At 37.7% G+C, this 14,804-nt stretch overlaps 1 protein-coding gene across 1 annotated transcript in view; it reads right to left on the bottom strand.

Moving 5' to 3' along the window:
• The window catches only part of Amfr (autocrine motility factor receptor), a 50,183-nt gene that overhangs the window by 33,557 nt on the left and 1,822 nt on the right, over window positions 1-14,804 (bottom strand). The window contains exons 2-6 of the mRNA XM_047529901.1: window positions 10,150-10,242; window positions 6,164-6,328; window positions 4,547-4,699; window positions 1,441-1,481; window positions 1,143-1,275 (exon numbers count right to left, since the gene is read on the bottom strand). Coding sequence (XP_047385857.1) covers window positions 1,143-1,275; window positions 1,441-1,481; window positions 4,547-4,699; window positions 6,164-6,328; window positions 10,150-10,242 — 585 coding nt within the window. The remainder of the gene's footprint in view (window positions 1-1,142; window positions 1,276-1,440; window positions 1,482-4,546; window positions 4,700-6,163; window positions 6,329-10,149; window positions 10,243-14,804) is intronic.

The following is a 14,804-nucleotide window of genomic DNA, read 5'->3' as shown; positions in this document are numbered from 1 at the left end:
TAGGAACAGAACAGGATCAGTCAGCTGGGCATGGTGGCTCATGCCTATCATCTCAGTCACATGGGAGACTGAGGCACAAGGAGGATCACAAGTTCGAGGCCAGTCTCAACAACTTAGCAAGGTCCTAAGCAACTTAGGCCTTTTCTCAAACAAAAAATATGAAATAATCCCTGGTACCAAAAAACAAACAAAAAATAGGATCTCAATTTATGAATACACATACTTGAATATATAAAGTAACATACACAAAGTTAAATACAACAAAATGTTAACAGTTGTATCTGGGAATTTTCACACTTTTTTGGTGTGGTTTGGGAAAGAAAGTTTTTAGACAAAAGAATTAATTTTTTTAAAAAAATATGTTCTCAAAGTTACTTTCAAAATGTAGAGTTAGAAAGGTGCTACATGTAACCCAATAATTTTTTTTTTTAAACCACTGAGCTATATCCCCAGTCCTTTAAATTTTTTATCTTGAGACAGGTCTCACTAATTTGTCCAGATTAGCCTCAAGCTTGCAATTCTCTTCTCTCAACCTCCCAAGTCACTGGGATTACAGGTGTGCACCATTGCACCCAATAATTTTTAAATGTTGCTTTGACAGTCTTATAAATTGCCCATCAACTAGGTTGAGTCTTACCATTATTAGCTCACTGAAATGCCTACTAATGAAGCAGATTTACAGCATTACAATTTTTTCTCACCAAATCAAGAATTAAGTAAGGAATTAAGTATAAGGACTTTGTTTTTAACAAAGATACAAAATTTATGAATTCATGAAGTTAGCAAACAGCAGAAATTCCCAATGCCATCTACAAAGTAACTGCTAAATAGGAGAAGCCACAGAAATTATAGGGAGAGGCATCCCCTTTAATTTCATTCTAAAAGAATGATTTATTGACTTGGTCAGCAGAGTTAACTAAGTCTCCTAGGACAGCGATCATCTCCTGTGCCAGGCCCAAGCCAAAGTAATTCCACAACACTGCTTTACACTCAATGGCAAAAAGAGGAGAGTGCATGGCTATATTCACTTTTAAGTGGTTCATCATACCTCATTCCAAATATTTCATTTTTTAATAAGCAGACCTGGTTTCTGATTCTGAAAGTTCAGGCCTTCAGTCAGAGCTCTTCACCAGGGAGCTTACCAACATGTGAATGTGGTGCATGAGGTCCAGGGACAGGAGTGCGAGCTCCATGACAAAATCGGTGTAATAGACGTAGGTTCCCTTTCCTTCCCAGGTCCCTTCATGGTTGAGGTCCCACAGGTGGATCACATACCTGTAATACACAAACAGGAAAAGGGGAAAGCACCTGAAGTTCACCAACTGAATTCAGCTTAAGAACATTATAATTTGGTCACATTTTGATGTATCCTACCTCTATTACAACTTAAAGCTAACCAAATGAGTAGACCTCTATCATCTCTCCCAAATTTCTACTCACCGTAAAATCACATGGGCTGTCCTCACTGTCACAAGAAGAGACTATAAAAGAGAAGCATTTCCAGTTCAGTTAAAAAGCATCAAGTTCACCAACATTTATTTTCTCTGCCTCCAATTTTTACGAAAGGTCTTCATAATCTAGAAACCCAAATTTTACTGAACATTTTCTTGTTAACAGGTAACAACCAACTACAGCCTCTCCTGGGGATGCCTTCTGTAATCTTGAGGTTTGTCCTAGTACTATGACAATCACTTCTATTTGTTATAACAATAAGTCACTATAACTGATTACCCAAAAAGGTGTCTGATTGCTTGGGGACACTGCAACTCAAAATATAGTTTAAGACACTGCTGTCCTAGACAGGAGCACCTGCTCACCCCTATGTACTTTGTGTACACTCTTTGTCTAACAGAAGAAAAGAGAATAAAGTATATCAAAATATGAGGCTTTGGGCTGGGGAGATAGCTCAGCTGGTAGAGTGCTTGCCTCGCAAGCACAAGGCCCTGAGTTCAATCCCCAGTACCACAAAAAAAAAAAAAAAAAAAAAAAAGGGGCTTCATAGTAATTTTTTGAGGGGAGGTACTGGGGACTGAACCCAGGGTTACTTAACCACTGAGCTGCATCCCCAGCCCTTTTTCATTTTGTATTTGCTAAGTTGCTGAGACTGGCCTCAAACTTGCAATACTCTTGCCTCAGCCTCCCAACCCACTGGGATTACAGGCATGTACAACTGTACCCAGCTCTCATTATTTTTTATTATGGAAACTTGACATAAGAAGAAATTTCCTCTTAACTTATCAGAATGGAATTGTTTTTGTGTTTGAGATTAAACTCCCATTTATAAATGTAAATATTTTACATGAAGGCAAAACACTATATAAAGAATATAACTCAGTTCAAAACATCGAATCTATAGCATGCTAAATTTTCTTAAAAGAATACACAGCAATAAGCTGAAATAAAAGTATGTATTATACTATTATAATATGACCCAACAAACCTTAATTTAAATCCACTTATTTAGGAGTGGGTCATTTTCAAAGTCTGACCTAATATTAACAAGTTAAATAACAAAAAAAAAAAAAAAAAAAAAAAAGGCCAACATGAAGATCAAATAGTGCTTTATAATAAAATATATCTAAAGCAAACTAGTTAATGAAAGTCAGTGTAAATAAAGTTTTAGTCAGATCTTTTTCAAGAGAAAATATAACTGCAATATCTTTCTATGTAGAAAGTATTCAACTAGGATTGCAAATGTTTTTATTTGGTATCTAAATGTTCCTTTTCTATTTTTTGCACTACATGTTACTCTGAAATGAACACTACTATGCAAAAGTAATTTTAACCCTGCTCTAACAAATTCCCAATTAGTAGTTCACATTGAACTTGTTTCGGTATTAGCTAATTAGCTTCAATATATCTAATACAGTGATCCTTTCTTATCCACAGGAGATATGCTCCAAGACCCCAGTGGAAACTAAAACCACAGACAGCACTGAATCCTACATCTAAATGTCCTAAGCCTTGCAGCACTGCCATATAGTACAATAATTCTTCTGTCCTTCTTTTTTTTATGGCTGGTGCCTCCTTTGCATCACTATCACTCTTGCAGTCATTATTAAGTAAAGTAAGGGTTATGTGAAGAACTTCGACAGTTTATCTGACAAATGAGAGGGCTGGTAAGTGACTAACAGGTGAAAAGCACATGCAATATGGATATACTGGACAAAGAGATGACTCATGCTCCAAGAGACATGACAAGAGATTTCATCATGCTACTCGGAAGGGCATGCAGTTTACAGCTTATGAGTGGCAGAGCATGTGCAGTCCTGGGTTCAGTCCCCAGTACCAAGAAAAAAAAACTTAATTACTTATTTCTGGAATTAGCCATTAGTCATATTTTCAGACTGGTTGACTGCAGATAATTGAAACTATAGAAAAGCAAAATCAAAAATAAGGGGAAACTACTATGTTTTATTGCTTTTAAATAAGCAATTAAAAGTAAAATAAAAGTAGTTCGTCTTTGGGCTGAGGAAAAAGCAAATATAGCCACATGAATATAAGGACATATAAAAATTTAGGTTCCCACTGAACAGAAATTGGTATCTCCTGGAAAGTTTAAAACACTAAATTTTGTTTTGAATTTTAAAATATTCACGGAGGGCTAGGGGTTTGGCTCGGCAGTACAGCACTTGCCTAGTGTGTACAAGGCCCTGAGTTTGAACCCCAGCACAACAAAAAAGAAATTTTTTTCTTCAAAATAATGACTATAGTTTACTTATTTATTATTCTGTAAAATTTTAATTTATACTACCATTTTTTTAAAAATTAAATATTGCTGGGCATGGCAGCACAAGCCTACAATCCCAGTGAGACACAAGACTCAGATAGGAAGATCACAAGTTCAAGGCCAGTCTCAGCAACTTAGTGAGATCCTGTCTCAAAATAAAAAATAAAAAGGGCTAGAGACACAGCTCAGTGTAAAGTGCTCCCTGGGTTCATTTCCTAGTACCAAAACAAACAAGCAAAAACACAGTTTTTAATATCTTAAGATATATAAACAATAGCTGGTGGGGTAATGAATGAAATATCTATGCCTTAGGGTTCCCACCATAAACAGGAATAGTAAAATTAGTCAGTACATGTCAAGCACTTAAAACAACCCCTGGCATGTAGTAAGCACAATATAATTGTGGGAAAAAATAATTATTATTTTGTTAGGATGCAGCAAGGATTACATGAAATACCACAAATAAAAGCATTTAGTACCAGTACTCAACACAAAAAAGGAATTCAATAAACTCTGGTTAAAATGAAAGACCAAGCCAGACTCAGTGACTCCCGCTGCTCCAGAGGCCAAGGCAGGAGGATGGGAACTTCAAGGCCAGCCTTAGCAACTTAGTGAGACCTTATCTCAAAATGAAAAAATAAAAAGGGCTTGAGATGAAGCTCAGTGGCAAACACTCCTGGATTCAATCCTCAATACCAAAAAAATAAATAAAATATCAAACCCATCTTTTCAGGGATGAAAATAATCTATCAATAACCCTGTAGCTTCCTTGAAAATGCAAATACAATCAGAGCAACCCTTTGTTTAGCATCTTACCTCTGCAGCCATGAAAGCCAAGGTGTGCATTCCATGGGTGTAGCCTGTGACACAGCAGACAACTGCTAGCCCACAGCAGGAAAGCAGCATGGCAACCAACAGAGACAGAACGCGCCCATGGCTGCTCATCGGCGTAGTGGGAGAAAAGGAAAGCTGAAAGGGACAGAACAAAAAGGCAGCTTACTCTTCTTCACGGCAGTGGTAAACTGCCTAGAGAAACTCAAGGTCAAGTTTGGCATCTTTGTGTGCGGACACACAAAGTATCCCACTATCAAACAGTCAAAATTCTCCGGAGACTTAAATATGAGTATGAGCCACTGACACTTACAGGTCTTATCATTTAATTTACCAAATGTAATAATATGCATTATATTTTCATCTTACATCCTCCTACCACCAAGATAAGCCTCTAGAAGCAATTTTCCAAGGATACACAATTATCTCTTGTAACATTTACAGGACTCAAAACAGTGTCCTATTCTGTTGTTTCTTTCTCAGTCTTGCTCCAATCTTCAGCACCCTCACCCCCAAGTTCACTTGGAGGAATAATCTGTTAGGGTTAAGACACCTGAAATGTAACCAGGTGCAGATTTACCACTATTACAATGCTATGCTAATATTATGCAAGGAAAGGCAACAGCCTGAAAAGAAGGCCTGGAGCTGCGACTCCTGAGGTAGCAGGTGTAGATAACAAACCAGTTTGGGAGGTTAGGAGCTTCTATTTGTGACAGAGAATGAGGTTGAATTGTAAAAGAAGTAAAGCCTTTGAGAGTGCAATTAACTCCAACAGAAATGGAAGGGCGCTTCCTCAGTAAAGACTGGGTAGAGACAGGGCGAAGGAGGCCCTGGACTGGCTCCACAGAGAGGCAGAAGCAGGTGCAGAAGCCCTGGTGAGGGAGGCGCCCTTGCACAGCTCTGCCCTGGAGCTAATACGGCCCTGCCCACACAGGAAAGGATTCACTTCTCTCATCAGGGAAGCTGAGGGAGCCAGGATGGCCCTGGCCTGAGGGAGAAACAGTACAAAGCAGTCAGGAAGAAGCACTCCAAGAGCTGGCTGGTGGGGCACACCTGTCATCTTAATTATTCGGGAGTCTAAGCAGTAAGGATCCTAAGTGTGAGGCCAGTCTGGGCAACACAGTGAAATTCTGTTTGAAAAAGTAAAAAAAGGGCTGGGGATATAGCTCAGTGGTAGAGCACCCCTAGGTTCAATCCATAGAATCTCAAAAAACAAACCATGAATCAGGGTAAGGGGGGCGCAATGGGAAGGAATGAGTACAGAAAATACACAGAAGAGATCAAATTTTATTCCGTGTATATTCCAAGATTTCCTTGCACTGTGTGTGCAGTTTTGATTAGGTGAACTAACCAGGATAGTTCACCCAGTTATAACATAACACACTACCTCCCAGGCTGGGGAGGAAACCTCCCTGGGAGACCTTGATTCTGCATCCCTCAGCAGCTGCAGATGTTCCTCAAGAAACAGGTAATGAGAACCTGTTCCAGAGATCTTCCCCTTAAGAGCTACCCCAAACATGCCCACAGTGGCTCCTTCATATTACACAATTCACACCTGGCAAATGGGTGACTAAGCCAGCAAAAACCTGGCTAAAAACTCACGTATTCAAATCGGTCCTTGCAGAGCTGAACCATCAGATGCAGAAAAACAAGTCCAGCAAACCACAGGCACCACATGACCACCTCTTCCACCGTCTGGACATTCAGCACACCAAAAATGAAAATGAACTTGTAGAAAATAAAATTCCAAAACTTGTCTTTGAGGTGCTAAAGAGAGAAAGGTTTATAATCGTGAATACCAATACACTGAACCCAAGTTCTGCACTTTGCTGTCAAACACTACTGCACAAGAAAACAGAATGCAAAGAGTAAAAGGACTCTGAAGAATAGAAGTGAGATAACCAGAAAGCAATTTGTAAACTGTAGATTGTTACCCTGATTTTAGCCATTAAAAAGGTAGTAATATCAGCCTACTATCTTGTGTATTAAAAAATAAAAATATTTTATACACACAACAAAGAACAGTAAGGGTAATAAGTATCATTTTTCATAATTCTGCTCTCTGGATTCTGAAACAACTAAAGATTAGACTTTCTTTTAAAAAACATTCTTTGGATTAAAAAATAATACATGATCATTTGCTTGCCCGTAAAGAAATAAAAGTACCCAGAAAATTAAAATATAAGTAATGCCTTAACAATCTTATGCATTTACCTTCCTCCAAAGTGCAAAATACATCAATTTTTGGACACTGCTTTGGTTTACCTATCATATTTTGAGAACTTCATCACTGTCAGTGAATATTCTCAGAATACACCAATATATCATTTTAATGTTTCCACCATTCAGAAAACATTATAATGAATAGCTTTGTATGTATCTTTGCAGGCATTTCTACTTCATTACTAAATCAAAGATTACTAATATTTTTATGATTTCTGATAAGTAGTAATCACTTGGTTCCCAATATTCACTTCTCTATACTCTCTTCTGAACTAAAGACTTCCAGTTTAGAATATCTTCATTGCTAGTGGCTAGAGTTGTGGCTCAGTGGTAGAGTACTTGCCCGGCATATGTGATACTGGGTTTGGGTATATGTGGGCCCTGGGTTTGATACTCGGCACCACATATAAATAAATTTTAAAAAAAGAGAGATCCATTGACAACTTAAAAAAAAATTTTTTTTTTAACTTCATTGCCCTAAAAAAGGGGGGGAGATATTAAAGGAGAAATAGCCCTATAAGATATTAAAATATACAATCACCCAATTATATATACTTATATAAAACATACAGCTATCTATGGGGCTGGGAGCAAACTGGGTGAAAGAAGATAGTGAAGCTTGACTTGTAAGTATACTTTCATATATAATTTTGAATCATGTAAATGTTTTACAAATTAAAAAATGTTAAAACAGAAAAAAGCAAAACTGAAAACAAATAACTGAGCCTAACTGTATGACAAACTGACAACATGACTACTAAAAACTAAGAATTGTTATACCTCATATAGAGAGGGAAAAAATGAACTGGAGAGAAAAATCAAAGCACATCCCCTAACTCTGTCCACCAAAAAGACAGACACACCAGCAGCAATGAGCACAAATATAGATTTTGGCTTCCAAATACCATTCCCTAATAAAATAAGCTAGGAATCCCGGTGAATGTCTATTTCCAGATCTGGAGCAGGAAAAGTACAAAAAGAACCTAGACACTTTGTATCCTTGTTTTGAACTTTGGCTCTGCCACCTAACAGCTGTGTGACCTTGGGATAGTCATTTAACATTCCTGTGCTTTGACTTTTCCATCTATAAAATGAGTCTTATAAATAACAGCATATATCTCATAGATTGTTGGGGAGTTAAATAAGTTACTATATGTAAAGTACTCTAAAAAGTACCATAAAATTAGCATTAAGTGCTCAAAAAATTATTTTTAAATAACTTATTGCTCTAAACTTTCACTTAAGAAAATCTTAATATTTAAGCAGGGCACGCTGGTAGGTGCCCACCTGTAATCCCAACAACTCAGGAGGTTGAAGAAGAAGGTTTGCAAGTTCAAGATCAGCCTCAGCAACTTAGTGAGACTGTCTCAAAATAAAAAATAAAAGGGGTTGGGGATGTACCTCAGTGGTATAGAGTCCTTGGGTTCAATCCCCAATACTGGGGAAGAAAATACTTTAATATTTGTTGCATTTTACATTTTAGGTATTCAATGTCTTTGTCTTTAAAATTACTTCTTGAACCTTAAGCATGCACAGAGCACATCTTTATTAATTCCACAGAGTTCTAACTCAAAATGGTTCTTTTTTTCTTTTTTCTCTTTTTCGGTCTTCCAGGGATCAAACCAGAACCTTACACATGCCAGGCAAGTATTCCACCATCAAGCTACTCTCTCCAGCCCTTCAAAATATTTCTTAATATGCTACTGAAAGACATTAATCACAAAATAAGCCAACCCAGAACAGTATGAAAGATGCATTCTATACTGAAGAATACGAAAGCCCTGGGTAACAAATATGCCCATTGTGATCACCTCCACAGAGAGCAGCAATCACTGAAACACTCTAAGGTATGTTTCCTGTTCATTTCCACCTGATAGCTACCATTTTAGGGAAAACAAAATATTTAAGGCCTATTGGGGCCAGATCTTTTCGCCAGCAATTAGGTGACTTGCCTCTAGCCTGACCAATTTCTGGCCCACAAAAAAAGAAATTGGAAAAAGAAAAAAGAAAATTTTAAGGAAAATTTGAACAAAGTATCAAAGAGAGCTTTTGAATTTAGAAAAACCTTTTCTGTTCTACTGAACCCATCTGGGAGAGCTGTGGAGTTGATATTTTGGAGAAAGTGTTGAATATTCACTATGAATGAAAAATCTCTGGGAAAACAAAATAGTCCTGTTCACCACAGCGTACAAGGACTCAACCACAGTAATCACACTGCAGCTCTAAACTAGGCCCCACTGACTTTACAAAAGGAGAACTGGGACAGTTCAGTGGCATAAGCCAGCTACCTGGGAGGCTGAGGCAGGAGGAACTCAAGTTTGAGGTCAGCCTGGGCAACTTAAGCAAGACCCTGTCTCAAAATTTGAAACGGGCTAAGGACGTAGCTCAGTGGTAGAGAACCACTGGATTCAATCCCCAGTGCAGGGGGTGGGTGAGGGGAGGAGAGTGGAGTTGAAAAGGGTAAGGAGACTAGAACATTATCCTTTGAAAACTCAGAGCAGCCAGCCGTTGCTATACTTCTAGTGCAGGAGGTTCCTTTGTCTTATCACCAGGATGAGGTAAAGTGAAATACAGTTTTGTTCTTACGTTGTTTTGATAGCCAGGTCTAAAGTCTTTAAAACACACCATTCTACACTCTATCCACTAAAATCCTTGGAGAACTGCCAATCTGTGTGGTACGCTTGTAGCATAATTCCTTATTGGAAGTGTTCCCTGCCCACATGTACATTGTGAGAGTCATGTTCAGATGTTTGACAATCTCACCTACAAGGGCAAGTCACCTAATTTTTTGCTTGTAGAACAATGAATCTTAATTTAGTTTTCCACAGGGGAAAAATGAGCAAATTCATTTAGGAAAGAAGCCATATTCTAAAGAGTGATATTTATGATGAGTCAAACTAAACAAATCAATACTTCTTAAAAACTTACACTCAAAAAATTTTAAAAGAAATAGCTATAAAGGACAAAATTGAGACAACCTAGCTATACATAGAGTTTGGTCTGTGGGTTAGACAAAGTATTTCATCAATGCTAAACTTCCTAATTTTGATCATTGCGCTGTGGTTATTTTAAGAAAGCGCCCTGCTCTTAGGAACTATATAATGAAGTATTGGGGGTAAAGGGGTTATGAGGTCCACTACTTATTCTCAAATGGATCAGAAACAAGTATGTACTATAAATAAGAAGTTAATTATGAAAGTAAAAGGAGAAAACAATAGTATTTGGTGAATCTGGATAAAGTGTTTATAGCAATCCTCTCTAGTACGTGTGGGATTTTTCTATATGTTTGAAATTATACCAGATACAAAGGGCTTGGTTGGTTTGTTTAATCTGGTCACAAGGATCTATGTGCTGTCTGGACTTACCTGTCTCTCACTCACTCGAAGAGGGCCAAACACAATACACTGGATGAGCTTAGCCACCAACATCAAAACACAGCAAGCAGTGTTTACCAGAACCTGTACACAAATCAAAGATAATAAGTTAATTCATACTGTTGCAAAATAAAAGCAGCTCTAAAATTTTCATGTTAGGAATTCAGTCATCATTTCCAGTGACTGAGCCTTTCCAGTTCTCTACTGCAACAAGGTCAATAATATCTGAAGGGGTACTTTCAAGGGCAGAGCAGTAGGGATGAGAAGAGTGGAGGAGAGGCACAGTTAATTCACAGTTCCTTGCTCCAATGTGCAACCTCTAGCAGGCCACCTTCCTTTCAGTTTTAACTAAACTTCACATAAACACTGTACTGTATGCATCAAACTGTATGCAACTCGTAAACTGCAAGTACACCATTTCCTACATTAAGATTATGATAGCTTTAAGAAAACTATTCTAGAAACTAAAGTTATCACATTATTAGTAAAATCCAGCACCCAAATAGCCTACCCTGTCAAACAAATAAGAGGCATGAGCAAGAGGGTTTATGGTCACAAAAAAGTCACAAGATCATAAAGAATTGATAATCAAAATATCCACACTACACACACACGCACACACCACCACTCTGACATGTATTTCTTCTGGGAGATAAATGTTCTCCATGCTTGGTGTTGGCTTTGAAGCAAAGGGTTTGGAGTACAGGGGAGTAGGGTGGGGAAAACAAAGAGAGAAGAAAACTGGTGAGAAGGGCTGAGCAACGAAAAACTAAGGCCTTCTTCCACGCTCGGGACAAAATCTTCTTAAAATAATTAAGAGACAGATATTCTCATATTTAAACAACAGTCTTAATGCTTACAGAATGGAAGAGTATGCTGTCCTTGATCGAGAGGTCAGGGTGGTAAATCACATTACTGATGCTGAAATGATTTTGAAAACTCTAAATGACCCTAAAAAGCCAAGAGGGTCTTGAGAACTCAAGTAAACATGATTTTTATTGAGAGCAAATAAACAGGGGCACCAACTCGGTGTAAAGGCTACATCAACTTTTGATCCCTGGTAGGTGGCCATATTTCTTTTCCCAAGTCATTCTTCCCTCTACTTTTAAAAGCAAATGGCAAAAAAAAAAAAAAAAAAAAAAAAAAGAAAGAAAGAAAGAAAGGAGTGGGGGGGGGAGGGAGATAGTTATGAAAGAGAGCTATTTAAGAAAGCAATCTCTATGACATCTCTCTGGGCCTCCCTTAGTACCTCACACCATCTGCCCCTTTGGTAGAACACATAATGGCAACCCTGATTGGTTACAAAAAGATTAAATTATGTTTGGTACTATTCTGCTGCCTAACAGGGTCAAAAAATATGTAATACATTTTTAAAGAATTAAAAATAGTTCCTCCTAAAAAAGGGGAAATTTTGGTACTTAAATTCCTTAATAACCAGGAAAAAAGACCTAAACTAATTAACCAAAACATCCTTTGCCCCTTATTTGTGATTCCCTGTGCTAACAACCCATTCAAAATGTTCCAAATAACTGACAAAGCTGACTTTCAAGGTGATGAAATCGATGTTATAAAAGGTTCGTCTTATTGTACTCTGCCAGTCAATCAGAACCTCGGCCATGTTAACTAGGAGAAATGTCATAACACAAAACCTCAACCCTCATGCTACATGCCTCAGGTAAGCAGAGTATTTCTCATCAACCAAACATTCCCCAGCTTAATCACAACACAAATTTTAAAAAATTCTTCCAGATTGCATGTACATGTACTAGTTTGTTAAGAGTTTTGTTTGTTTAATGCCACACATTTAGTACTTGTTGCTCAAGGCCGAGGTTAGAAAAATGAGGGAGATCTGGGCCCTGAACTCAGAGCTTTGAGAACTTCCAGGACACAGAAAACACGGCAAGCCCTCTCAGAAGCTCAAGTGGACTGCTATGAGGGTAATGAAAAAGAAATCAAATGTAGGATCACTCAGTTATTTTTCTATCCAAAACAGCATCACTACATATCTTGGGTTCCAAATAAAAGAAAATAAAGCACTATTTACTACTTCTCAGTTAAGCTTTAAAAAAATAAAACGTAAGTTACAAAATAAGGTATAAAAAGATTGATTTAACCCCCACAAAAGGTAAGTCTTCAATAATCCTATCAAACTTTAGATAACCATTTCCTATTTATATTTAATTGGAAGATTTGAGGGGCTTGGGTTGTGGTTCAGTGGCAGAGCACTTGCCTCGCATGTGTGAGGCAATAGGTTTGATTCTCAGCATCACATGCAAATAAATAAATAAAATAAAGGTTCATCAACAACTAAAAACAATTTTTAAAAAACAAATAAATGGAAGATTTGAAAATTAGATGGCTAAGAAGGAAAAAGATTTCAGAAAGTATATGGATAAAAGAAAAGGAATTTATACAAAAAGTGATCATTTTCTGTGATCTTTATATGAAAATCAAAGTCGCAAAGGATTGGAAGCAACTAAAAATTGTTTTAAGATTATGAACAAAGTATTTTTCATAACAGCTTAATGATTATTAATAACTACTCTATTTACAGAAAAAGTCTTCATTTTACAATTATGTTTTTCCATAAGAATACTTTAACTTAGCCTCAGTTGACAAAGCCTTGAAGAACTGAAAATATTAAAAGAAACATTAAGTGTAACATTTCTCATTTAAAAGCAAATCCAAATCAGAATCCTGTAGGTACCCATGATACCTACAGAATCAACACTTCAGCCCAGATTTAAATCCACCGAAATCCTTGTGTCTGATCCCTAGTACCACAATAACAACAACAAAAACAATAATAATAAACTACTGTGGAACAAATGTTCTGGCCCTGATAATCATATTGAGGCTCCCTTCCAGCAAAAACTGATGTGAACAACAATTTTATTGACTTAGACGACAGGAAAAAAACCTAATCATTTTATCCTCTCTATACATAGCTAACTAATTTTTCTTGTGGGCAGAATCCAGACTTAACTTCTGATGGGTTTGCTGTTTGTGAAAAAAAAGGGAAATAAATTTCCATCATGGAACACTTAGCTGAATAAACTGTAGAACAAGCATTCCATATATCCAGACCCTGCCAGTAAAACCAACCTAGCACCTCTATCTGTATTACTGGCATTATATGGAATTTTCAAGATAACAAATATCAAGGTTACTTCAAGATAATTTCAAGATAACAAAAATTCAAGATAACTTCTGGATCACTGAAAAAAAGCAAGATGCAGAAATGTTGATAAGCTGTGCCACACTCTGTGTAAAAAAGGATATGTACACATATGTGTCTGTATAACGTGCAGATGTGAACTGTTGAGGACTTGGAGCAGTCTTGGTACTTCTTAGTCCACAATTTAACAACAGGACTCTTATGAGAACGCAGTAATGGCTACCTCTGTCAGAGAGGCAGGTAGCAGGGGGAGAGGGAGATGTGCTTTTCACTGTCACTTCTGTACCTTTCACTGTCATACCATGAACTTGCATTATCTATTTAACTAATTTTTTTAAATTTTAGAACCTATAAAACTCATGTGATCAGTTCTGCAATTTTATATTATTTTTCTCACTTTAGGAGAGAGAGATGAGTAACAAACATAACTAGGTGGCCTAAGACAGTTCGCCTGGGTGCCACACTTGGAGAAACCTACCTTCTGAGGGGCTGCCTGCCTACTTTCTTACACGGCAGAGCCACTTCCTCCACTTCTTGTTACAGGTGCGTCTCCTCTTCACCCTCTCAACCTCCCTCTCAAATCAAAGATCCAGTGGATTTTTAATTTAACTGTAGTTTCAGGGCCACTGTACAGATGCCAGGCGCTCCCCACATCATACTGAGTTCCCCATGCTGTTTTCTCTCCCCAGTGTCCCCTCCACTACTTGGGGCCCCTCCCATCTTCCAAGGCTAGGTTCACATGCCACCTTACCGGAGTCCTTCCCTAGGAAGAATTACTTTCTCCTTCCTCCCAATTCCACCACATTTTGTTTGTACATCTATCACAGCTTGTTATATTTTGCCTTATTTACATGTGAGTCACTTTGAGGGCAGGGAAAGGGCTCAAAGCTATGCCCTCCAGAGTGCCCAATACAGCACCTCTGAAAGACTCTGAGTTTTGGAAAAAAAAAAAAAAAACCTCCCCAGATGCTTATCATTCTAAACTGCGCTCTACAAAGATAAATTTTAGAGATTCTAATATGGCTAGCAAAATTTGCAAACTGGCAGAAGGACCAGTTTTTATTCTGTCTTGCTTGGCCTTAGTAGGCCATGTTTTGTTGTTGTTGTTGTTGTTTTGTTTTGCCAGCCATGTTTTTGAAAAAAATTTTATCTGAAGGCCTATGAGCAGGGTTCAAGGAGTGCCTATTTTGACAAAGGCTCCAACATATATCCACTCAATAAAATTACCCATCAGGGCACTAGGGAAGGTTTTTGAGACATGACCTCTACTCTGGTGCTAAAGCACAAATGTCATGGGCGATGAAGAAAAATGACAGTGCACACGGAGGGCCCGAGAAACTATGGAAGGCCAAAACGTGAAAATTCAGAGGAAGAATGGAAGAAACTCAGCGGGAAGGCCAACTGAGAAATAAAAATATCAACAGACAGGAAGAAATGATAAACTTCCCATGAGGTAATAAGACCTCTG

This window comes from Sciurus carolinensis, chromosome 16 (genome assembly GCF_902686445.1).
Source record: "Sciurus carolinensis chromosome 16, mSciCar1.2, whole genome shotgun sequence".
Taxonomy (NCBI): domain Eukaryota; kingdom Metazoa; phylum Chordata; class Mammalia; order Rodentia; family Sciuridae; genus Sciurus; species Sciurus carolinensis.
Note: the sequence above shows the minus strand (reverse complement) of the source record. Positions and strands in the feature narration are given on the sequence as shown.